This window comes from Acanthochromis polyacanthus, chromosome 13, assembly GCF_021347895.1.
Source record: "Acanthochromis polyacanthus isolate Apoly-LR-REF ecotype Palm Island chromosome 13, KAUST_Apoly_ChrSc, whole genome shotgun sequence".
Lineage (NCBI taxonomy): Eukaryota > Metazoa > Chordata > Actinopteri > Pomacentridae > Acanthochromis > Acanthochromis polyacanthus.
Window position 1 is genome coordinate 20,300,004 of NC_067125.1, and position 27,157 is coordinate 20,327,160.

A 27,157-nucleotide genomic window follows, 5' to 3' on the forward strand; every position below is an offset into this window, starting at 1 on the left:
AGAGGAAGGGACCAGCTCCAAACTGTTCCCACAAAGTTGGGAGCATGGAATTTTCCAAAATGTATTGGTATGCTGAAGCATTCAGAGTTCCTTTCACTGGAACCAAGGGGCCAAGCCCAGCTCCTGAAAAAACAAGCCCACACCATAATCCCCTCTCCACCAAACTTTACACTTGGGACAATGCAGTCCGACAAGTATGGTTCTCCTGGCAACCGCCAAACACAGACTGGTCCATGAGATTGCCAGATGGGGGGCACCATTCATCATTCCAGAGAAGGCGTCTCCACTGCTCTAGAGTCCAGTGGCAGCGTGCTTCACACCACTGCATCCGATGCTTTGCATTGCACTTGATGATGTATGGCTTGGATGCAGCTGCTCGGCCATGGAAACCCATTCCATTAAGCTCTCCGTGCACTGTTCTTGAGCTAATCTGAAGGCCACGTGAAGTTTGAAGGTCTGTAGCGATTGACTCTGCAGAAAGTTAGCGACCTCTTGGCACCATGCGCCTCAGCATCTGCTGACCCCGCTCCGTCAGTTTACGTGGCCGACCACTTGGTGGCTGAGTTGCTGTCGTTCCCACACACTTTCACTTTCTTGTAATACAGCTGACAGTTGACTGTGAAATATTTAGGAGTGAGGAAATGTCTCGACTGGATTTGTTGCACAGGTGGTATCGTATCACAGTTCCATGCTGGAATTCACTGAGCTCCTGAGAGTGACCCATTCTTTCACAAGTATATACACAGTGCTCACAATAAGTTAGGGATATTGTGAGGTCCTCGGTGGATTTCATACATAAGGTGTTTGTTTCACTTCAGTGATTTTGGGCAATAGGGAGTATTAGGATGCTAGACACACCTCCTTTTGTGTTTTCCACATAATGGTCTCACCCCCACATCTTGGGACCAACACCAAAAATTACAGAAAGACAACCCTTTTCAATGGGGCATGAATTTCAACATTCTGGGGGTATAAAAAGCTGGTCTTGTCAGTAAGTCATTCCCAGTTCATCATTCAAGCAGCCATGAACAAACGACATCACTTAACGGATGAGCAGCGCCACCTGGCCATAGCGCGCCTTCAGGTTGGTAGGAGGCAGTCAGATGTTGCTGTGAACTTGGTGTATCTCAAAGTCTCATCAGCAGACTTGCAGCAAGACTCAGAACCACTGGCAATGTTGGTGACAGACCCAGGAGTGGAGCCCCACGAGTGATGGACCGCAATGATGACCAGTACCTAAGGACCTATGCACTCAGACACCGTTATGCAACTGCCACACAGCTGCAGGGCTGTTTACCAGAAGTGAGAGGTACTAGGGTTTCCAGACAAACCATTCATAACCGACTCCACCGCTTTGACTTGAATGCCAGACGACCGTTGCAGGTGACTCCACTGACACCAAGACACCGCCGTGACCGTTTGCAGTGTACACAAGACCATGTGACCTGGACAATGCAGCAGTGGTCTACCATCCTGTTCACTGATGAGTGTCAGGTCACCTTGCACAGAAATGATAGTCGTCAGCATTGCTGAAGAAGGCAAGGTGAGCGATACGCCGAGGTCAACATGGTCCCCAGGGTTGGCTTTGGTGGAGGAAGTGCAACAGTCTGGGCAGGCATCACCAGTCAGCGCTAAATAGATTTGGTGATTGTAGATGGCTGAGACACTGCACGTTCTTACCTCAGAGACATCATAGAACCATCATCATCCCCCAATTCCATCAGCACACCCTCAACTTTCTGTTCATGGATGATAATGCTCCACCACATGATGCCAGAATTGTCACAGCTCCGCTTCAGGAAGTGGGAGTGCCTCATATGGTATGGCCAGCAATGTCCCCTGACCTGAACCCCATAGAGCAGGTCTGGGACCAGCTGAAGCAGGGACCGGATGCTCATACCCCACCCTCACGTCACCTGGCAGAACTGCATGTAGCACTTGTGGAGGAGTTCAACGCAGAACAACATCATGAAGCTAGTTAGAAGCATGAGACATCGTTGTCAAGCTGTCATTGCTGTCACCAGCTACTGACTTTGCCAATTTTGATTATTTGGGGCTATCTTTGTTATTGTCTGAATTGTTGGGGAAATAAATATTGCACTAATGAAAATGGAGCTTCTTCTCATTCATTTATAGTGATATCATGGGGAACTATTACTTATTTCATTAAAATTCAGACCAAATAGGAAAAGCAGTCATGTATGTAACAATATCCCTAGCCTATTGTGAGTAGTGTATATATTTACTGACAAGCTTCATGGAGATGCTGATTTCCTTTTCCAGCAGGACTTAGCACCTGCCCTCAGAGCCAAAACTACTACCAAATGATTGTTGTTGACTACGATGTTACTGTGCTTGATTACAAGCCAACTCATCTGACTTGAACCTGACATAATTCAATATGGGATAATGTCAAGATGAAGATGAGAAATGTTCAGCCTAACAGTACAGTCGAGCTGACGGCTGCTATCAAGTGAATTGGGCTTCAGTAACACCTCAGCAGTGCCACAAGCTGATCACCTCCATGCCATGCTGCATTCATGCAGTATTTTGTGGTAAAGGAGCCCAAACCAAATATTGAATGTATAAATGAACAGAAGTTGAACATTTCCGTTTTATAAATCCTTTTTGGATTGGCCTTAGGAAATATTTTTTAAAATGAGATACTAATCATCGAAAGACTAAAAATCTTTAAATATTTATCTTTAATGATGGCTGTATTGAATGTAATGAATTAAAAATATAAACGTTTACCGTTTTAAATGAAATCTTTATTTTTTTAGATTCCCCTTTATAATGTGTAATCTGATTGTATTCAGCCTCCTGGCTGACAAATATCACAATGAACCAATTAACAACAATTAAGAGCTCTCTAGTTCATCTAAAACAAAAGTTTCAAGCAAACATCAAATTTTATGTCACACTGACCAATAAAACTGCAGTCCACGTCATTTAGACACTTCCCTTCCCTTACCAAGTGTGTTGTTTTAATGCACTTTTTAAATTGTTGTGTGGACAAAGTATGGACTGTGTTCCAGAGAACACAAGTAGAAAATATGGTAATAATTTGGTCATCAACTCAGAAGAGCAGTGTCAGATCTCACTGTTAGTTGTGCCCATTGATTTCATTCAATAATTCAGGAAAAAATTCTCACAGTAACTGCTGTTGCAAGGACGTATATCTACAAACGCTCCCATCCAATCTGAAAATGGCATGGATGCATTGACCATGAGCAAAACTGCAGTTGCAATCTTTGTGCCACCACAGAGGCTACAGCTTGTTGTTGTTTGTTTTCTGGGCCTATAAATGACCACAATTTGTGACCGCAGGTGTTGACATATTGCAAAGTCATAGCCTGGTCTTATGCTGTTTTTGTCAGTTTATGTTTTGTATATTTTTAGCAAGTTCCAAATGCAGAAGTATAACACGTAATGGTATAAGAGTCATCAGTATTAATGTAATTTAGCAACACTGTCTTTTAGCGATTATGGGTGAGACTTATGGGGTTTTTTTTGTGTTTTTTTTTGTTCATGAATGAGTTTTTGTGTTTTAACCTTAATTTCCCATTGTCAGCTATGTGGTGACTGAACTGATGCAAAGTGACCTCCATAAGATCATCGTATCACCACAGCCTCTGAGCTCAGACCACGCCAAAGTTTTTCTTTATCAGATTTTAAGAGGTAGGTTTTCTTTTCTGAAGGTGATCTTCTCATTATGGTCCCATTTATTCAAGTTTACTCTATAAAATGCTTTGATCTAAATATCAGGGATGAAATGTGCAGAGATGTTTTTACAGCAGCCCATAGCAACTCTTACTAAACCAAGATAGATGGAGCAAAACATAAAAGTAAAGAATCAGAGGCACACTGTAGACCAGTAATATCGTATAGATATAAAGTACCAGTCAAAAGTTTGAACACACCTTCTCATTCAGTGGTTTTTATTTATTATCATTACTTTGTACATTTTATATTAATACTGAAGACATCAAAACTATGGAAAATCACATATGGAAGTATGTAGCAAGCAAAAAAGTGTTACACAAACCAGAGTATGTTTTATATTTTAGATTCTTTAAAGTAGCCCCCTTTTGCTTTGAATGGACAACTTTGCACACTCTTGGCATTCTCTCAGTGAGCTTCATGAGGTAGTCTCCTGGGATGGTTTTGAATTAACAGATGTGCCTTGTCAAGAGTCAGTTTGTGAAATTACTTGCCTTCTTAATGTGTCTGATATTATCAGTTGTGTTGTGCAGAGGTAGGATTAGTATACAGTGGATAGCCCTATGTAACTGCTGTTGTAATCCATAGTATGGAAAGAACCACTCAACTCAGTACAGAGAACAACAGTGCAATTACTTTAAGACAAGAAGGCCAGTCCGTCCAGAAAATTTCAAGAATTTTGAAGCGGAACGTGTAGAAATGGTAGAAGCTACACTTGATGATTGAAATTGCACTCGTTATTGTAGTCTGAGCAAATTATCAATTTAAGCCAAGTCTCAAAGAGACTTTGACAAAAATGAAGTTGATCAGTCTCATTCTGAAAGTCATAAACTCGGATTTCATTGACCTCCAGTTCCCAAAACAAGGAAATACACGGTAGAACTGATGATATTTATGCACAAACATTTATTAACTAATGCTATAAACAACAGTGACATGAAAACAACAGGGAGTAAATGAATAAATAAATGCAGATATATAAAGTAATGAACTGTGATCATCACTGGAAGCAGTTCATAGAAAAGGTGATGAATTTAGAATTTGGATGCTGGTGCAGGGTGTGGAGCTGTGATGATCTGCTTGATGAGTTGGTTCAGGAACGCAGAGCAAGGAAGCACTTTGCCAGGTTTGGATTGCAAAAGTGTGCCAAAGTGTAAAAAAAAATGCGAAGAGTCAAAGCTCATAATGATCAAGAAAATATTTGTGCTGTTGTACTTCTTGAGTAATTCTTAAGTCCAGTTGCATTCTTCTAAAAGTTGCATTTTTCTGAGATCCCCATGTTCTTACAAAAATCTCAGAGGCATGCCTTTATAACTTACTCTTACTTCATTTCTTAAATGTAGAATTCCAATTGTTCAATATTTATTGTGATCACAGATCTGAAATACACCAAATAAATGATTGAAATGACAATGTAGCCGCAAGGGGACACAAGCCAGTGTCTTATTGTGCCGTCCCAAGCCTGGATAAATACCAGCCCGATCTCACGAGGATTCGTGAAACTGTCACGTAAATTTTTGTTTCGGCTTCGTGCGCACCAACACGATTTCGTCATGTTTTTCGTGCCGCTCACCACGAAATGCGCACCAATGTATTTTAAACGGCGGACTTTTCGTGCCACTCAGAACGTATTTCAAAAGAATGTGTATATTATATTTTTAATGTAAAACCGTGGCGAATCCAACGCTATATTTTGCATGACATCGTCCCTAAACATAATCCTAACCATAACCCTAACCATAACCCTAACCATAACCTAACCATAAGCCGGTGGTACACTGACCAATTTGCATAGGAATTTCAAGAATGTCCGGCGGCCGGCGGCCGCAAACGCAATCACACAAGCAGTATACACCGATGGACAGCTTAGATCGTCATGAATCCGCCGGTATAAACCACTTTCAGATGTGATCACCACAGCGAAAAACATTTCGTGGTGAGCGGCACGAAAAACATGACGAAATCGTGTTGGTGCGCATGAAACCGAAACTAAAACTTACGTGACAGTTTCACGAATCCCCGTGAGACCGGGTTGTAAATACAGAGGGTTGTGGCAGGAAGGGCATCCGACGTAAAACTTTGGCCAAATCAAACATGCGAATCAAATGTATGACTTCCATACCGGATCGGTCGAGGCCCGGGTTAACAACGACCGCCATCGGTGCTGTCGACCCACAGGGTGCCGGTGGAAAATGGACTACTGTTGATCGAAGAAGGAGGGGAGGAAGGTGTGTTCGTAGGAAGAGAGAGAAGAGGAACACCAAGAGTCTAGGACTAAGAGTAGGGACTTTCAATGTAGGAACTATGACAGGAAAAGGTAGAGAGCTGGTTGATATGATGCAGAGGAGGAAGGTGGACAAACTGTGTGTCCAGGAGACCAGGTGGAAAGGTAGTAAAGCTAGAAGTTTCGGAGCAGGGTTCAAGTTGTTCTATCATGGTGTAGATAGGAAGAGAAATGGAGTAGGAGTTATCTTGAAGTCGGAGTTTGTTAGGAATGTCCTGGAGGTAAAAAGAGTGTCAGATCGAGCGATGAGCCTGAAGCTAGAAATTGAAGGTGTGATGTTCAATGTTGTTAGTGGGTATGCTTCACAGGTAGGATGTGACGGGAGGAGAAGGAGAAATTCTGGTTGGACCTTGATGAAGTGATGCAGAGCATCCCTAGAAGTGAGAGAGTTGTCATTGGTGCAGACTTCAATGGACATGTTGGTGCAGGAAACAGAGATGATGAGGAGGTCATGGGCAGGTTTGGTATCCAGGAGAGGAACGCAGAAGGACAGATGGTGGTTGACTTTGCAAAAAGGATGGAAATGGCTGTAGTGAATGCTTTCATCCAGAAGAGGCAGGAACATAGGGTGACCTATAAGAGTGGAGGTAGGAGCACACAGGTAGACTACATCTTGTGTAGACGGTGTAATCTGAAGGAGATCAGTGACTGCAAAGTAGTGGTAGGTGAGAGTGTAGCCAGACAGCATAGGATGGTGGTGTGTAGGATCACCCTGGTGGTGAAGAAGATGAAGAGGGCAAAGGCAGAGCAGAGGACCAAATGGTGGAAGCTGAAAAAGGAAGAGTGTTGTATGACTTTCAGGAAAGAGTTGAGGCAGGCTTTGGATGGTCAGGAGGTGCTTCCAGATGACTGGACAACTACAGCAAATGTCATCAGGGAGACAGGTCGGAGAGTACTTTGTGTGTCGTCTGGAAGGAAAGGAGATAAGGAGACTTGGTGGTGGAATGAGGAGGTGCAGGAGTGGATCCAGAGAAAGAGGTTAGCTAAGAAGAAGTGGGACACTGAGAGGACTGAAGAGAGTAGACAGGAGTACAGGGAGATGCAGCGTAAGGTGAAAGTAGAGGTGGCAAAGGCCAAACAAGGGGCTTACGGTGACTTGTATGCTAGGCTGGACAGTAAGGAGGGAGAGACTGACCTGTATAGGTTGGCAAGGCAGAGAGACAGAGATGGGAAGGACGTACAGCAGGTTAGGGTGATAAAGGATAAGGATGGAAGTGTGCTGACAGGTGCCAATAGTGTGATGGAAAGAGTACTTTGAAGAGTTGATGAATGAGGAAAATGAGAGAGAATGAAGAGTAGAAGAGGTGACTTTTGTGGACCAGGAAGTAGCAAAGATTAGTAAGGATGAAGTGAGGAGGGCATTGAAGAGGATGAAGAGTGGAAAGGCACTTGGTCCTGATGATATACCTGTGGAGGTATGGAAGTGTCTCGGAGAGGTAGCAGTAGAGTTTCTGACTGGGTTGTTCAACAGGATCTTAGATAGTGAGAAGATGCCCGAGGAATGGAGGAGAAGTGTGCTGGAGCCCATCTTTAAGAACAAGGGAGATGTGCAGAGTTGTGGCAACTACAGAGGAATAAAGCTGATGAGCCACATGATGAAGCTATGGGAAAGAGTAGTTGAAGCTAGACTAAGGGCAGAGATGAACATCTGTGAGCAGCAGTGTGGTTTCATGCCAAGAAAGAGTACAGCAGATGCAATATTTGATTTGAGGATGTTGATAAGGAAGTACAGAGAAGGTCAGAAGGAGCTGCATTGTGTCTTTGTAGATCTGGAGAAAGCTTCTGACAGGGTGCCCAGAGAGGAACTGTGGTTTTGTATGAGGAAGTCTGGAGTGGCAGAGAAGTATGTTAGAGTGGTGCAGGACATGTATGAGGACTGTAAGACAGTGGTGAGGTGTGCTGTAGGAGTAACAGAGGAGTTCAAGGTGGAGGTGGGACTACATCAGGGATCAGCTCTGAGCCCCTTCTTGTTTGCTATGGTGATGGACAGGATGACGGACAAGGTTAGACAGGAGTCTCCATGGACTATGATGTTTGCAGATGACATTGTAATCTGTAGTGAGAGCAGGGAACAGGTGGAGGAGAAGCTAGAGGCGTGGAGGTTTGCCCTGGAAAGGAGAGGAATGAAGGTTAGCCGCAGTAAGACAGAGTATCTGTGTGTGAATGAGAGGGACCCAAGTGGAAGAGTGAGGTTACAGGGAGAAGAGATCAAGAAGGTGGAGGATTTTAAGTACTTAGGATCAACAGTACAGAGCAATGGAGAGTGTGGAAAAGAGGTGAAGAAGCGTGTACAGGCAGGCTGGAACGGCTGGAGAAAAGTGTCAGGTGTGATAGAAGAGTTTCAGCTAAAATGAAAGGAAAGGTTTACAACTGTGGTGAGACCAGTCATGTTGTTTGGTGTGGAGACAGTGTCCCTGAGAAAAAGACAAGAGGCAGAGCTGGAGGTAGCAGAACTGAAGATGCTGAGGTTCTCTTTGGGAGTGACCAGGATGGATAGGATCAGGAATGAGTACATCAGAGGGACAGCACATGTTAGAGGCTTTGGAGATAAAGTCAGAGAGTCCAGACTGAGATGGTTCGGACATGTCCAGAGGAGAGAGAATGAATATATTGGTAGAAGGATGCTGAGTTTCCCACTGCCAGGCAGGAGGCCTAGAGGAAGACCAAAGAGGTGGTTTATGGATGTGGTTAAAGAGGACATGAAGGTAGTTGGTGTGAGAGAAGAGGATGCAGCAGACAGGGTTAGATGGAGGCAACTGATTCGCTGTGGCGACCCCTGAAGGGAAAAGCTGAAAGAAAAAGAAGAAATGATTGAAATGACACCAAACACAATATGTTTATCTCATGTGTCTCTTTAGATAATAATAGAAGGTGTAAACATATCAGAATCAGAATCACTTTATTCATCCCCAAAGGGAAATTCAGTTGTCAGGGTTCTTATCTGTTAAATTTTGAATTGAGTAGCCTGACTGCTGATGGCAAGAAAGATTTCCTAAATCTTTCAGTCTTGCAGCGCAGGGATACCAGCCATCCACTGATGTTTCGTTGTTAATTGAGGCAGATGTGAAGTGGATGATCCATGTTTGTCAGAATGGCCTCCATCTTGCTCAGTGCCCGTCTCTCCACCTCATCCTCCAATGTGTTCAATCCGATTCCAACCACAGAGCCAGCTTTTTTAATCAGTTTGTTCAGAAGCCTTGCATCCTTCTGTTTTATGCTGCCTCCCCAGCAGACTACAGCATAAAACAGGACACTTGCTACCACAGACTGATAAAACATCTGCAGCATCTTACTGCAGATGTCTAGTGATCGAAGTCTTCTGAGGCAATAAAGTCGGCTCTGGCCCTTTTTGTAGATGAAGTCTACATTTGTAGACCAGTCCAACTTATTATCAAGGTGGACACCTAAATATTTATATGATGTCTCCATCTCGATGTCCACGCCACAAGTGTTCACTAGAAGAGGGGTTTTGGATCTGTGGAAATCTATGATCATTTCCTATGTCTTTGAGGCGTTGAGTAGCAGGCAGTTTTTGTGACTCCAGTCACTGAAGGCACTTATCAGATCTCTGTATTCAGCTTCATGTCCATTTCTGATACATGCTACGATAGCAGTGTCATCAGAGTATTTCTGATTGTGGCAGGACTCAGTGCTGTATTTGAAATCAGATGTATACAGAGTGAACAGGAATGGAGCCAGGACTGTTCCTTGTGGAGCCCCAGTACTACTCATTAATGTCCCAGAAACACAGTTCCCCAGCCTGACAAACTGTGGCCTTCCTGTCAGGTAATCTGTAATCCATGAAGCACAGGAAGGATCCACTCCCATCTCTGTGAGCTTGTCTTTGAGGATGGTGGGTTGGATGGAGTTGAATGCATTTAAAAAATCAAAGAACATGATTCTCACATAAACTCCAGGTTCCTCCAGATGAGACAGGGCACGGTGAAGCATGAAGTGGATGGCATCATCCACTCTAATCTGTTCTTTGTATGCAAACTGCAAGGAATCAAGTTTGTCTTTGACCTCAAGCCTCAGTAGACGTAAAACCAGCCGCTCCAGAGTTTTCATGATGTGTGAGGTTAGAGCAATAGGTTTGTAGTCGTTTAGTTCAGCCGGACATTTGATTTTTGGTACCGGTACAATACAGGATGTTTTCCATAGAGCAGGCACCCGCCCCAGCTGTAGACTCCAGTTGAAGATTCTGTGGAGAGGTTGACACAGTTGTGCAGCACAGTCTTTAAGCAGTCTTGGACATGCACCATCTGGGCCAGCTGCCTTCCTAGAGCAAAGTCTCTGAAGCTCCAACATCACCCCTGTCTCTGTGACAGAGACGGATACAGGTGCTGGAACGGAAGTGGCTGCAGCTGTGGAGACATGTGTAGGAGACGGAGGAGAAGGAGGAGGAGCTATAGTGGGGATTTCCATATGTTGAGGCAGCCCGGTCTCACGGGGATTCGTGAAACTGTCACGTCAGTTTTTGTTTCGGTTTCGTGCACACCAACACGATGTCGTCATGTTTTTCGTGCCGCTCACCACGAGCGAAACCCGCTGTGGTAATCACATCTGAAAGTGGTTTATACCGGCGGATTCATGACGATCTAAGCTGTCCATCGGCGTTTGCGGCCGCCGCTTCGGCCGCCGGACGTTCTTTAAATTCCTATGCAAATTCGGCGGATTCATGACGATTTAAGCTGTCCATCGGCGTTTGCGGCCGCCATTGCGGCTGCCAGACATCCGGCCGCAGTGGCGGCCGCGGTGGCGGCCGCGGCGGCGGCCGCAAACGCCGATGGACAGCTTAAATCATCATGAATCCGCCGGTATAAACCACTTTCAGATGACATCCGGCCGCTTTTGCGGCCGGATGTCATCGCTTTTGCGGCCGGATGTCCGGCGGCCGCGGCAGCGGCCGCAAACGCCGATGGACAGCTTAGATCGTCATGAATCCGCCTAATTTGCATAGGAATTTAAAGAATGTCCGGCGGCTGCAGCGGCGGCCGCAAACGCCGATGGACAGCTTAGATCGTCATGAATCCGCCGGTATAAACCACTTTCAGATGTGATTACCACAGCGGGTTTCGCTCGTGGTGAGCGGCACGAAAAACATGACGACATCGTGTTGGTGCGCACGAAACCGAAACAAAAACTGACGTGACAGTTTCACGAATCCCCGTGAGACCGCGTTGGTTGAGGAGAAGAAGAAGTAGCAGTGGAAGTAGGTGTGTCCACAGTGTCAAATCTGTTGAAGAACAAGTTGAGTTCGTCAGCTCTTTCTACATCACCCACTATTGGCTCCCTCCTCTTTTTATTGTTGTGTCCAGAGATGGTATTGATTCCTCTCCACACATCACGGATGTTACTGTGTTGAAAATTCCTCTCTATCTTCTTTTTGTATTCCATCTTTGCCACTTTCAGTCTCCTCTTCAACTCATGTTGCACTTCTTTGAGCCGTTCTTTGTCACCATCTCTAAAAGCTTGATTTTTCTGGTTGAGGATTGCCTTTATGTCGCTTGTGATCCATGGTTTTTTATTGGGGAAACAGCGAACAGTCTTTGCAGGTATGACTGTGTCTCTACAGAAGTTGATGTATTCAGTAAAACAATCAACCTGTCTGTCAATGTTCATACTGTCCTCATCTGTTTCCAGGAGCACATTCCAGTCTGTTGATTCAAAGCAGTCCCTTGGAGCTTCACTAGCTTGAGGAGTCCATTTTCTGATGTGGGCTTTAGTTGCAGGCTGTCTCAGCACACAAGGTTTGTAACAGGTCTGCAGATAAACCAGGTTATGATCTGACCTGCCCAGTGGTGGTAAGGCAGTAGCTCTGTAAGCTTTTTTGACATTGACGTACAGCAGGTCTAGGGTTTTATTCTCTCTGGTAGGGCAGTTAACAAACTGTGTAAATCCAGTCAGGTGAGAGGAGAGGCTGACATGATTGAAATCACCTGATATTATTACAAGTGCCTCAGGATGTTGAGTCTGTATCCTAGCAACAGTATCATGCAACACATCACATGGAACCAAGTCAGTTGCTTTGGGTGGAATGTATACAAGTATTGTTATGATGTGACTGAACTCCCTTAGGACATAATATGGCCGAAGTCCAACTGCCAACAGTTCAATATCTGGACAACACAACTTCTCCTTAACCGTTATGTGTGAGGAGTCACACCATCTCTGTTTAACAAATAAAGCCAGACCTCCTCCTTTCTTCTTGCCACTAGCTTTAGCATCTCTGTCTGACCTTATGAGGGTGAAGCCAGGTAAATCCACAGTTGAGTCTGAGTTTTTTTGATTCAACCAGGTCTCAGTAAAACACAGGAGACTGCATTCACGGTATGTTTTGTCCGTCTTCACCAATGTCTCCAGCTCGTCACTTTTGTTTGGTAAAGAGTTCACGTTTCCCATGATGATTGATGGAAGAAAGGGCTTGTATCTCCATTTCCAAGACTTCACCTTTGCACCAGCACGGAAACCACGAAAACACCTCAAGATGTCCACTGGAATTGGATGTTGCAGTCCAGATTTGTTCTGTCTCAATGAAAAAAGCTCCTCTCTTGAATAGATTCTTCTCCCAGCAGAAACCTCCATCAGCAGTCGATAAAACACGACAAAATATTTAAAAAAATATATATATATAGCAAAAATACAGCAAAAACTGAAAACAGTTAAGAGACATCAAACTTTGCAGCCACTTTCACAGGTGCAGGTTCCGGAAACATATGAACAAACTTACAAATTGTAGACTTTAGGCTACTATGAAGTAAACTTATAACATGGCTAAATATACAAGCGTATACATTTGGTAATAATAAGTAAAAGAAGCTATAAGGAATAAATATTCTCAGAGTAAAAAGTCTCTCTGTCTTTTAGGGCTGTGGTCTGGGCTGCGGGGGGTATTGTGTGTGCATCTTCCACAAACACTTCAGGTTTGATGTGTTTTTTTTCCCATACTGGTCCTGATCAACCTGGTGTCAGAGACTGAGTCCAAATCGTCATTCCGATGATGGTGCATTTTTTTTAATGTTCTGATTTAAATGCTTCATTCTTGTGTAGAAAGTTCTGTGTGTTAGGTTGGGAGATCAGAAGGTCAGAATGCCAATCCTGCAGAGGTGTGGTTTTCCTCACAGTTGACACTTTGACCCTTATCAGACTCTAGTGGAGGTAGAAGGCATCCTGTTGTCTCCAAGAGTGCCATGAGTGGTCCTTTACTAGTAAACATCTGATCAGCAGATGTTCCAATTAGAGGTGAATTTTAACAATCATTATGGATTAGATTTATATAGCGCTTTTTTTGGCCACTGGTGGTGGTAAGCTACATTTGTAGCCACAGCTGCCCTGGGGCAGACTGACGGAAGCGTGGCTGCCAATCCACACCTACCACCAACATTCACACGCATTCATACACCAGTGTGAGAGCACTGGAGGCAAGGCGGGTAAAGTGTCTTGCCCAAGGACACATCAGCAGATGACTAGGTCAGAGTGGGAATCAAACCACAGACCCTTCGATCATTGGACGACCCACTCTACCACCTGAGCCACAGCCGCCCCTTTTGGATTAGTTGTCTCCTGAAATGGTGTCTTCCCAAATTTACAGCTTTGGGAAAGGGTCTTTGGATCTTCGTGTGTTGCTCTGGAATGTTCTGCTCTTTAGTGCACTACAATTTTGAATGTATCCTTAAGTGCAGTTCCAGAAACCATGAGCCTTTCCCCTTGGAAAGGAAGACCACAGAGGATAAGTTAATCGGAGTCACCATCCTCAGAAACCACAAATTAACCCCAGATTAGATCCCACATAAATTCTTCACAGAGCTCAAGTAGCAGACAAATCTTTACAACTGTTCAGAGGAGACTGTGTGAATCAGGGCTTCGTAGTGGAATTGCTGCAAGGAAGCTACTACTGACAATGAACAACAAGAAAAAATTGCTTGGGCTAAGAAACACAAGGAACGGACATTAGACCAGTAGAAATCTGTGCTTTGGTCCGATGAGTCCAAATTGGAGATCTTTAGTTCCACCCGTCATGTCTTTGTGCAACACAGAAAAGGTGGACAGATCTTCGCTACATGTGTGGTTCCCACCGTGAAGCATGGAGGAGGAGGTGTTATGGTGTGGGGTTACACTGGTTATAAGTTCTTTTGTTCAGTCATAGAATAGCTGGGTAGATGTCGATTGCCTTGGTTGCCTGACAGTTTCCGCGAACACTCTCGCCTTCCTCAGAAGGGTCTCACTGACAGCCTGTGATGTGTCAGCCGGCCGATTTTGACAGCTGGCATTTGCGTCACACTCAGTAGAGTCGCCAGGTCTGCCGGGCCAACCACGCCCACGCCATAACGTCGTGGTGAACCCAACAGACGCGACCACCCCACCAGACATGCCGCATCCCCTGCCATCCTATTTCTTCTGGAGTATGGTGTCTCAGGTGTGCGAGAGCATGAAGCCTCCCTCGTCCCTGTTCATGGCCCTCTTTACCCGCCTACTTAATCCAGTGTTTTAGTTTGTTTTCTTTCCTTCCGATGACTTTTGCCCCGTCCCAGTCCATAACATGGTTGTTTCTTTTGCAGTGGTCTCATATGGCAGATTTGAGGTTTTCCTGTAGTGCTTTTTCTTTCCGTGATCGTGTGAGTCATGTTGCTGTTTCCTTTTCACATTTATTCTGGTGTTCTTTTTCTCTTGTGAAAAATGTTCTCCCTGTCTCCCCGATGTATGTGTTATTACATGAGTTACATGGTATCTCGTAGAGATGACATTGCACTTACCTTGCTCAATATTGTCTTTTGGCTACTAAGAGTTGTCAATATCTACTTCATATAGAACTCATAACCAGTGTACTAACAAGAAGACATAATGAACGTTTTTAAAAGATTACGAAGAAGATTTGGAGACAGCGGTGTCAAAAGGATACGCCGACTAGAGAAGCTGGAATAGGCACCAGCACGCTTCCGAAACCACCTAATCTTTAATCCCCGATGCAAGGATTTGGACATACCACCAAGCCTCAACATCAAAAACCCGATCCTGACTATTAACACGGAAAAAATAATAATCTGAGCCAAAAAGGACCTTCTCAAGGAGTGGATAAGGGGAATAGTAAACAACATCGACAGACTGAATGCACAAATCAACGAGGGTATGGATGATCTCATCAAACAATTCCCTATGGATGTAGACACAGCAAAAAATAAGAGAACACCTAAAATGCGCACACGAACAAGAATTCACAATAACTAAAAACCGGCTTGTAAAAAAAATTAGAGCACCTAATTCGACGGAGAGACAGGAGCAAATGCGCAAACCAGAAAATAAACAAAAAATGGGTACATAATTCATCACATCACATTCTCACAGAAATAGAAAAGAAGGTGTTATCCCGGGGTCTAAATTATGCCATCACACCGAAAAACATACCGTATGCAGACTACATCCTGGCCACAGAGCTGGCATGTCAGAGAATCCAGGACCAAGGCAAGAAGGCCAAACTACGAAATGCTGTAGCAGGCGTTCTTTAGACAGCAAAATTACCAAAAAGCAACATCACTAGACAAGAAAGAACAGCCATAGACTCATTAAAAAAGGACAAACCCATTCCACCCGCAGACAAAGGAAGAACAATAGTAGTTATTGGACACCAAAAATACATATCACAAATGGAAACCATGTTAGCTGACACAAATACATACAAAATATTAAAGAAAAACTCCACAGAACAAAATAAGAAAATAATGAAAGACCTGCTAAAACCACTTCTAGAGAGCAAGAAAATAACACAGGAAGCTTACGATCACCTCATACCCACAGCCAATATAACCCCTGAATATACGGTACACTGAAAATCCACAAAAAAGACTCCCCTCTACGACCCATAGTTGACAGCATAGGCTTAGTAACATACAGTCTATCCAAAGCACTGGCAGAAATCATAACAGAGCACCACTGTAAAAACTCAAAAGAACTAGCCAAAGAACTGAGCACCTTAACAATAGAAACAGACGAGATCCTCATATCTCATGATGTAATATCTCTTTTCACCAAAACCCCTGTCTGGGAAAGACTACACAAGGACAAAACACAACACAAATGCACAAATCTCTCAGCACACAAGACATTTACAACCTATTACAGTTCGTTGCCAAGTCCACTTATTTCCAATTTAACAACATATCTACAGACAAAAAGAGGGAATCGCCATGGGAGACCCTTTATCTGCCATAATGAGCAGTTTTTTTATGGAGGGCCTGGAACGGAGAGCAATAACAACAGCACAACCACCTCTCAAACCCACCCTCTGGAAAAGTTATGTGGATGACATATTGGAGAAAATTAAAACGGGATGCACACAACCCCTCACAGACCACCTCAACACAATCGATAACCACAGTCAGCATCAAATTTACATACAAGGAGGAGCATAATAAAACATTGGCATTTCTGGACATGAACCACGACAAGGACGATGGCAGCATAAAAATCACAGTCTACAGGAAACCCAGGGTTCTCGCCAGCGCATTTCAGCGTAACGGGCCGTTACGCAGTCTTAACGGCCCGTTACGCTCAGTTTAAAAGATTACGCTGTGATTAGGGCCGCTACGCCAGCGCATTTCAAAGATTACGCTGTTGTTATGAGAGTGTGTGGCTCCGTCATGAGAGAGAGAGAGAGAGAGAGAGAGAGCAGCGTGTTTGTGTGGGAGAGAGGGGGAAAGCGAGATGTCCAAGCTACCTTGAATGCAGCCCGAGACGGCAGTCGGTAGAGGTGGAGAGGTGTGTAGTTGCTGGGTTGACGGTACTGTGCGGTTCAGCCACTGTTGATAGACAATAAAGGCTGCAGTGTTCTTCGATACGGCTGGGCTCCTGTGTCTTTGCCTCTTCGGCTGCTGAGGAAGTGAAGGGGGTTAACCCCAGGCTTCCTGACCACGGGCCGAACAGGAAGGGTTAACACTGTGATTAGGGCCGCTGGGCTGTTATTTTGACAGATAACACCATGTGCGTTTGTTTTAAATCGACTGGGTGCCTATCTAGATTAATTTATGTCTCCCCACCTCAGCCGTACTTTCCTGTCGATTGACCCGTTCCCATCTATTGCGCATGCGCACATGTGCGTTCCTGTCTATTGCGCGCGCGTGCAGGAGGACCTGCCGTTACGCTGAAAAGAAATCCTGGCAAGAACCCTGAAACCCACCCACACAAACCATTATCTTCTTTAGACTTCAGAACATCCAACAGCACACAAACTCTCAGTAGTAAGAATATCATATGAACGGACCACCATCATCACAGAAGAACAGGACAGACGACAGGAGGAAAAGCACATCCAACAAACACTCACGCTGCCAGTACCCCAGGTGGGCCATTAATAAAGGCATACAACAGGTGAAAAACAAACAGAAGTCAAAGAAACAACTAAAAAACGAAACGGGCACATGCGAGAACAATACAACCATAGTTACATTACCGTATATCCGGCGGATAACTGAACCCATCCAAAGAATCATGAAAAAACACAGCATAGGAACTGAAATAAAACTACGACAACTCTTAGTACACAAAAGACAATATTGAGCAAGATAATGTCAGAGCGGATTCTTTGGTACTGTTAATGAGGGAAAAACACTCGGAGACAAGGATGACCCAGAGTCAAAATATTCATTTAAGAATATTTAGTAAAAATGCATTGGATAGTACAGAAAATACATGCATGCAGACTCCATGTTGATCTAGCTGGCATCAGACTGACTTAAACTAAGACAATATTCCTCTGCATGCAGTTGTTCACAACAAAGAGCGAATTCTAAACTATTACATGAGTTTTTAACTAAGAAGCTGTTGTCTTCTGATTGGTTCACACTGCCGGATGTCTTCAGTCTTCGTCCAACCACAGCCGTCTTCACCCTGTATTGAGAGTACTTTGCATGTGTGTGTATGTGCCTGCCTGAGGTGTGACTTCCTGTGAGCTTTGCACAGACTACAACTCAGCTCTCTGCAGTCAACAGGTCTGAGCTTCTTGCTCAATTTATGCTGAGCTTTGAGTTTTATTAATTCAGCTTATTAAATTTATATTTAATAATAGTACAACAATATCAATAATTTAATTATTTGTATAAGGCAGATTAATCTGATTTTATCCCTATTTTAATCTAGGATCCTCATAGGTTAATATAAGATTTCTATGCCTGTCCCCAATTTACTGTTAATTTAAGACATTGTTGATTACATTTTCTTTTAAGTATTTTCTTATGAACATGATATTCTAATCTTAATTCCCCAATATTGTTTTATGGTTTAATACTTTAACTTTTATTCTTGTTTAAACATCTAGCTGTTGTTTGAACCTTTTGCCCTGTCTCTGTCCTCTGTGAGTACGTGACAAGTTGCACATCTCTGTAACCGCAGACCCCCCTCTTTCTTCCAGGTATTGCATAGTTTTAACGGATGTTCTTCACTTTTATTTTAAAACTGTCACCTGTCCACGCTAAACTGCCATCCTAGATGCTATTCTTATTTCAGTTTGTTAGTTTTGAAGCGAGGGGGAGAGTTTTCCCCTCAGCTCTTTGAAAGGTCAGTTGTAACCACAAGCCTTTAGTCAAGTGGAGCATCAAGCATTTACCTTAAACACACTTTCCTTTAAGTTAGATGTTGAAACCTGCACAACCTGCTTAGATCAACACTTTTCCAGGTTATGAGCTAGAACTCAAACATGCATTCGTAAGCACTTTAATATATTTGATTATAGGGTTAATACAAGTTGCAAGCACATTAATATATGATTAACACATAATATGATCAAACGAAGGTTAATAATGAATATAAGTAATAAGTAAAAGAGTAATTAAATGATGATTGTAAGTAATGAATAAAAGTAATAACATGATGATCATGAGTAATAAGCAAAAGTAATTAATATGATGATTGTAAGTAAAAGTGATAAAATGATGATCATAAGCAATAAGTAAAAAATAATTAAAATGATGATTATAAGTAATAAGTAAAAAAGTAATAAAATGATGTTTGTAATTGATAAGCAAAAGAGTAATTAAAATGATTATAAGTAATAAGCAAAAAGCAATAAAAAACATGATAGTTTAATACATATGTGAAATGAATATTCCCCACAATAATAAGTGCAATGTCATCTCTACGTGATTCCATGTCACTCATGTAATAACACATACATCGGGGAGACAGGGAGAACATTTTTCACAAGAGAAAAAGAACACCAGAAGGAATGTGAAAAGGAAACCGCAACATGACTCACAAGATCACAGAAAGAAAAAACACTACAGGAAAACCTCAAATCTGCCATATGAGACCACTGCAAAAGAAACAACCATGTTATGGACTGGGACGGGGCAAAGTCATCGGAAGGGAAGAAAACAAACTAAAACACTGGATTAAGGAGGCGGGTAAAGAGGGCCATGAACAGGGACGAGGGAGGCTTCATGCTCTCGCACACCTGAGACATCATACTCCAGAAGAAATAGGATGGCAGGGGATGCGGCATGTCTGGTGGGGTGGTCGGGTCCGTTGGGTTCACCACGACATGCCGTTACGGCGTGGTTGGCCCGGCGGATCTGGCAACTCTACTGGGCATGACGCAAATGCCGGCTGTCAAAATCGGCCGGCTGACACATCACAGGCTGTCAGTGAGACCCTTCTGAGGAAGGCGAGAGTGTTCGCCAAATCTGTCAGGCAAGCAAGGTAATCGACATCTACCCAGCTATTCTATGACTGAACAAAAGAACTCATAACCAGTGTACTATCAAGAAGACATAATGAACGTTTTTGAGACATGGTGTGGAGGTGTTTTGCCAGTGACACTGTTGGGGATTTATTCAAAATTTAAGGGACACTAAATCAGCTTGGCTACCACAGTATCCTGCAACGACATGCCATCCCATCTGGTTTGCATTTAGTTGGACCATAATTTATTTTTCAACAGGAGAATGACCCCAGTGACTACCTCATGAAGATCATCGATAGAGTGTTGAGTGTGCAGAGCTGCGATTGAAACAAAAACATGCTACTTTGAAGAATCTAAAATAGAAAACATATTCTGATTTGTTTGGCGTTATTTCATTTACAACAAAATTCCATATGTGTTCATTCATAGTTGTGATGTCTTCAGTGTTAATCTACAACATAGAAACTAGTTTAAATGAAAACCATTGAAAGAGAAGGTGTGTCTAAACTTTTGAATGGTTCCATAGGGTTTTCCATTGGTGAGACCAGTCATGTTGTTTGGTCTGGAGACTGTGTCCCTGAGGAAAAGACAGGAGGCAGAGCTGGAGGTAGCAGAACTGAAGATGCTGAGGTTCTCTTTGGGAGTGACCAGGATGGATAAGATCAGGATTGAGTACATCAGAGGGACAGCACATGTTAGAGGCTTTGGAGATAAAGTCAGAGAGTCCAGACTGAGATGGTTCGGACATGTCCAGAGGAGAGAGAGTGAATATATTGGTAGAAGGATGCTGAGTTTCCCATTGCCAGGCAGGAGGCCCAGAGGAAGACCAAAGAGGAGGTTTATGGATGTGGTTAGGGTGGACATGAAGGTGGTTGGTGTGGGAGAGGAGGATGCAGAGGACAGGGTTAGATGGAGGCAATTGATTCACAGGCGACCCCTGAAGGGAAAAGCCAAAAGGAAAAGAAGAAGAAGAAGAAGCTGGTCAGCCTGCATTAGCTGCTGCTCTGCTGGTCCAGCTTGGGACGGTAGGAGACTCTGCGATGGACAATAATGGTCTCCTCATCCACAGTGTAAATCTATGTCTATGCTAGAGACCAGAGAGAAAGGTCTGATGGTAGAATTTTTTGTGTGCAGCTCTCAATATGTTTTTAACTTTTGCCTGCATGTCTGTGGTTTGGAGTGTATTCTCATTCTTTTGTTCCTCTTAATATTTTCAGACCTTTTCTGCCCATTTTGGAGTGGCTGCTGAAGCCAACTAAATTTTACCTGATTTGCTGCTTCATATCAAAAACTTTTTATACATGATGAAATTTCTATCCTGCTGTCTCTTTCTGATTAACCATTACAACCACTAGGACTTAAATACCTTCACTCTGCTGGAATTCTACACCGAGACATCAAACCCGGCAACCTCCTGGTCAACAGCAACTGTGTGCTTAAGGTGTGTGAGAAAGGCTTTGTTGGTACAATTTTTCATGTCACCTGAACATGTTGTCAGAAAAAGCCAAAAACTAGGTCCAACTTAAGGACAGTCAGTGTAACAAAGTGTTTGTAAATTCTGTGTTGTGGTCTTGCAATAAATTGTATCTTGTAGTTTAAAAGGTTACACTTTAGTCAAGACCACATCTTAAAAAATGATTCAGCTCTATGGTACTCTTACAGTCTATAATTGATTATGTTTGTGTTGCGCTGCATTTTTCTGTGATTTTTGCTATTTAACCTACTACTGATTTAGTGCCATTTGCAGTAGATAAATCAGTATTCATTTCATGAACAAAAAATTATGGCAAAGAGTATTAATTGACACCAATATTCTGCATTTTCATGAAATGAAAGATGGATGAGAGGACAAATGAGCTATTTACATGTATAATGCAGTTTAAAAAAAACTTGTATCTGTTACCTGTAGTTTCTAATTGATCAGTTTTCCTCCCCCACTTGATATATTTGTTCATTAATAATTGATTGAGCTGCTCCAGCTGTTGTACTTCCTGTAGTAAGCAGCATATGTCATTTCAATAATGTTGTGCCTCTGCCAGAAATGTATGATGACATGACTTGGGAGGAAAAAAACGGTTTAACACAGCAAATTCGTTTACCGTCCCACTAAAAGTTAGACAAGAAGCAGCAGGAAAAGTGACAAAAACATTTAGGGAATGCATGTACAATAAGTTTAGCTCACATAAATGTAGCATTTTCCTCGACTGTTGATGTCATTTTGCTTTTATTTGGATATCTTGTGTTTTTAGGCTATGAATAATGTAGGCCATCAGGTAAATCTCCCTCTGGGTGTTTTATAAAGAAATATTCTGTATATAAAGGAAAACTCTTAACCTCCCAAATATGCCTTGTGGATGATAGGATGTGGTTAAAGCAACATATAGAGGTTGCAATTGTGTTTAGGGATACGTTTGTGTTTATCGAAAAATAACGCAATTCAGTTACAAAATTCTCCATGTTTTGTTTTTTTATCTGAGACCAAATAAAAATAGGTAACTGTCAATGTACATGTATAGACTGCCAAAGTATAATCTGTGTGTGAGAAACATGGGGAACATAAGATTGAAACAGCTGTAGTTATTTCTGAATGACTGTCTTCCAGATCTGTGATTTTGGCCTGGCCCGTGTAGAGGAGTCAGATGAGTCACGGCACATGACTCAGGAAGTGGTGACACAGTACTATCGAGCGCCAGAAATCCTCATGGGTAGTCGCCATTATTCCAACTCCATTGATATCTGGTCTGTGGGTTGCATCTTTGCTGAGCTGCTGGGGCGACGCATCCTCTTCCAAGCCCAAAGTCCCATTCAGCAGGTAACTTTTATTTATTCTTCTTAGATAAGAGTGTCTGTCTGTGTGCGTGCGTGTGTTTTGTTTTTATTATCTGTTATTTACCTAATTCATGTGCAGGTGTTGATTTTCTGATAATGGTTGTGGCTATAATTTATTTTGTTGTATCTTGCATACACAACCTAGAAGAAAGAAAGAAGGAAGAGAGGTTGGGCTAACCCCTAAATTCCACATAACGCGAAACCACCGCGCCGCACAGCGCCGCGCTCTTGAATCGTACTGCGCAGCACTTAGAACCCATTCTCTTCTATCAGACAATTTCCACTGCACACGCTGCGGAGCGCCAGCGCCGCATCTCTGAAGCGCCGGCGCGCGCCACGGTGCTGGAGATTCACTTCAGGTCTATTTTCTGTGCTGCCGCTTCAAAACCTCGTAAATTCACTGTCGTTGAAAAAGCACCAGACAGGAAGTTAAACCAGAACTTTCAAAATAAAACACAATGCACGGCCTCTCAGACGTAAATTTTTGTTATTACACCTCCGGAGGCACGAGCATCAGGTCAACAGGGTCCCAGATACAACACGACGCCATGGGCGAAGAGAAATTACCGTTTTTTATATAGAATAAACCATACAAAATTAACTATTGGATAAAGAAAAGCACTCATTTGAGATCAAAACATAAATCATGGACTCAACCATGCTCGAAGTACTATAAATCACAGAGCAATGTGGCTGGGTCAAGCAGAGCAACCTTGTAGAAGCGAAATGAGGTGTGGTTTAGTGGTTTATTTATTTTCTGTTTATATCGTGTGATATCACTATTCACGGGGCTGCTCAGTGGAGTAGTGGTTAGCACTTTCGCCTTGCAGCAAGAAGATCCCTGGTTCGAATCCCGGGGTGGGCCTGGGATCTTTCTGCATGGAGTTTGCATGTTCTCCCTGAGCATGCGTGGGTTTTCTCCGGGTACTCCGGCTTCCTCCCACAGTCCAAAAATATGCTGAGGTTAATTGAGTACTCTAAATTGCCCGTAGGTGTGAGTGTGAGTGTTCGTCTGTGTATGTAGCCCTGCGACAGACTGGCGACCTGTCCTGGGTGTCCCCTGCCTTCGCCCGAGTCAGCTGGGATAGGTGTCCCCTGCCTTCGCCCGAGTCAGCTGGGATAGGCTCCAGCTCCCCCGCGACCCTAATGAGGATAAAGCGGTGTATAGAGGATGGATGGATGGATGGATCACTATTCACACGAGAGCCTCTCTGAGGAGCAGCCTTCCCCATCCGGTACGGCGCGCCGCTGCGCTGCGCTTGCAGTGTGCTTTGACTTTCGGAGCAAGACGGCGGCGCTTCGTTCCGTTGCGCTGCGCAGCGCGATCGTATTATGTGGAAATTCAGGGTAATACACATATTTGTTTTGGTCTGAGATGCTGGTGCTCTAGCAGCAGGGGTGAAAGTAGTTTGAAATTCTTGCCGGTACTATTAACAAAACCCTCGTCTCGCTCTAACTTCATGCATTTTAAAATAGCAAAGTTAAAACACAAACAAATGAAACATATTAATGTTTTACTGTAGGCCAATGGAATGGGTAGGAATTAATAACACTTGAAAATACGGTAAACTTTTTTCTGTAATTGAAACACTGATAAACATCCAGAATACAAGGCTGTAAGAACATACATCAGGTCATGAGCAAACACTCAGAATGGAACTAAACATCAAAACACATCACCTAAAATATTTTCCACAGAGGCCTAACGTAGTTATAGTAGTAGTAGTTAGTTTCTGATTTTCTGTGGTAACCCTTCTTCAGTGTCCCTGTCTTTTCCTTCAATCAAAGAGGTTATTTTCGTCACATTATTACTTTGACAAAAAATTTTGACTGTTTTGTAGTGCTTCTCTCCGTTTTTATTTAAAATATACATCTGTCAATGATAACCGTTGTAAATCCAGTTTAAAGTTTTTCAGGCAATCACAAGAACGCGTGCAATTTCAGGTGTAATTTATTGCTCGCTCCGTCCCGGCGCAAGCAGCGCTTGTTAACGTCTATTGAGGAGTTGTGGGAAATGTCCCAGTGCAATAAATCAATCGCACCTACTTGCTATTGGCTGCTATTGGCCATAGCAGTCGCTGTGTTACGGAAAGTAGACACACATGCGCACTCACGTACTGCTGAGTGAGCGGTCGATAGTAGGCAGCTGGGCGGCGTACTAGTGGAAGAGCAGCATACCACCACCGGATCTTTTCCCGGTACTGCGTACCGCCACCGGATCTTTTGCCGGTACGCAGTACCAGACCGTTCTGGCTTACTTTCACCCCTGTCTAGCAGTCTTCAGTAGTATTGAATGTTGTATACTACACCTTTAGTGATATGTAGTCCTGTGAGTCATGACACGCAGGAACAGATTTTACTGTCTCAGTCTGCTCTCTATGTTGTGTCTGCCTGTGTTTAGCTGGATTTAATCACAGACCTGTTGGGGACTCCTTCGATGGAGGCAATGAGGACAGCATGTGAAGGTGCTCGTGCACACATTCTTAGAGGACCTCACAAACAGGTAAGTAGTCTTTTTTGCAGATCAAGCACTTCTGTGTTGCCTTCTGATAGGTTGGAATTATAGAAATGTTTTCTGTTTTTGCTAATAGACAGTTAAAAAGGTCCATGACTCTAGAACTCTCCCTGGAAGTGCTGTTCTGTAAGCGTGTCAAGCGTTATCTGCAGTGCACACTGAATCTGCTCCATGATGTCAAAACAGTGATCCTTCAAGTTGAATTTCACTTCATGTTAACAGCCTGACCTTGGGGTATGAATTCACTGGACATCAGTCCCCTTGAATGTCAAAGGAAATGACGGGCATGCTCTTGATGTAGTAGTGACCGGACATGCCATTCCTTAGTAATGAAGGCTGCAGCTCTTCCACCGTAAAACTGTTTGGTCTCTGTCTTGAAATTGCACATCCACCTCTCGTCAACAGTGGTGATCCTCCACATGGAGGCTCACTCATTCTGGCTGCTGACTGACACAGAATGTGATGTTTGCTTCTTGCTATTGTTTGAGGTCCATGGTGAAATTCAAATGCGCCTATGTCAGCGGTTGCAAAAACTTTAGAACGCAGGTATTTATGTTGATTGCACAATGTCACGCTAAATGCTGATGAGACAGTTAGTGATGGTACCTGTTGGATAAAGCATTACATGTGCAGAACCATGCCATGCCAGTCTCAGAACTTTTTGATTGCATGTCGTAGTGTTTGTCATGCAGTATCAGAAACCTTAAAAAGGTACAATTGTGTTAAAGGAATGAACCAAAACAGCATTGTTGTGTTTTTAGATGAAGCTCATCTGTGAGTTTTTTTTTTTTTGGATCCCTCCTCTCATGGCCTCTCATGGAACGACGCCGCACAGTGGACTTCATTAGATAAAGATAAATAAATACATAAAATATTTTTGCATTAGGGCCAAATATTTAATAATTCTAATAATTATTGTTTTTGTTGTTATTGCATTAGATTCATCCTTGAAATGGGTTGCTATAGATGCTTATTCCACATCATCCCACCCCATTTTGAACCTCCTGTGCCACTCCTAGACATGTCTACATGACATTGTTCACTCCCTGTACTCATCCTACAGCATGGCAAGGGTTTCTGCTGGAGTTTTTTTTCAAGGTGACAAACAACTTGATGTTGGAAAGGACTACCTTTGCTCATGGTTCATTCTGTGACAGAGGGGACTTTACTGAAGCTAGAAACCATACTTTTGAAACAAAAGATAATTGGTCTTCTGTTGTTTTGAAAACGGTTAAATTTCCTTTTTATTGGGGTCTGAGTACCGAATGGTGCGAAGACCCTATTAGAATGCTAAGAGTTTTTTCTGCCAAAACGACTGCATTTTTGAGGACCTAAGCATACATGAGAACGCGTGAAACTTTGCACACATGTCAGGACTGGTGAAAAATTTGATATTTTATTGGACTTGTGCAGGTGTGTGCCAAAATGGCTCCATAGCGCCCCCTACACTTTCCCACGGGCAGCATGTTTCACCTACAGCTACCAAATTTGGTACACATATGCAGCACATCATGCTGAACAAAAAAGTCAGTTGTGGCAATTTTCTAAACCCAACAGGAAGTTAACTATTTTGCGTTGAATGCCAGATTTTGTCCACTTTTTATTTTTTTCTAGAGCCAACTCCTCCTAGGGAGAAACTCCAATTCACCTCATATTCGACCAGTACATACAGCAGGTGTTATTGATCAAAAGTTATCAAAATTGTGTGCAAAAGTCAAAGGGCGTGTCCATGGTGGCCTCTGGAATTTTGATCCTTCGCCATGAAACATCAGATATAGTGTAAATGTCCTGAACATGCTCCAATCTGCCTGAAACTTTACATGTATGATCAGAGTCCTGTCCTGATCACATCCATATGATGAAATACATTCACAGTCATAGCACTACCTACTGGCAACAGGAAATGTCATTTTTTACACTTTGATGAACCATTCTTAGCCTGTTGCTCAGATTCACTTCAAATGTGGTGACATAAACCTAAACATGTCGATGATGATTCACAGTGAAAATGGTGACGTGTCATCAAAAGGCGTGTCTGTGGCGGCACGGTGAATTTTGATGTCTCGCAATGACTACTAAAATGCTTATATCGCAGCTAATCCTGATCCTATGTGCTCCAAACTTCATGTGCTGGACA

At 43.1% G+C, this 27,157-nt stretch overlaps 1 protein-coding gene across 2 annotated transcripts in view; it reads left to right on the forward strand.

Annotated features, from left to right (window-relative positions):
- nlk2 (nemo-like kinase, type 2) overlaps positions 1-27,157 on the forward strand; it is a 95,599-nt gene that overhangs the window by 57,098 nt on the left and 11,344 nt on the right. The window contains exons 4-7 of one of the 2 annotated variants that reach the window (XM_051958331.1): positions 3,575-3,681; positions 21,032-21,117; positions 22,279-22,488; positions 24,907-25,008. In XM_051958331.1, coding sequence (XP_051814291.1) covers positions 3,575-3,681; positions 21,032-21,117; positions 22,279-22,488; positions 24,907-25,008 — 505 coding nt within the window. Of the gene's footprint in view, positions 1-3,574; positions 3,682-19,764; positions 20,702-21,031; positions 21,118-22,278; positions 22,489-24,906; positions 25,009-27,157 lie in introns of those variants that run through there. The other variant, XM_051958332.1, reaches the window with a different exon arrangement.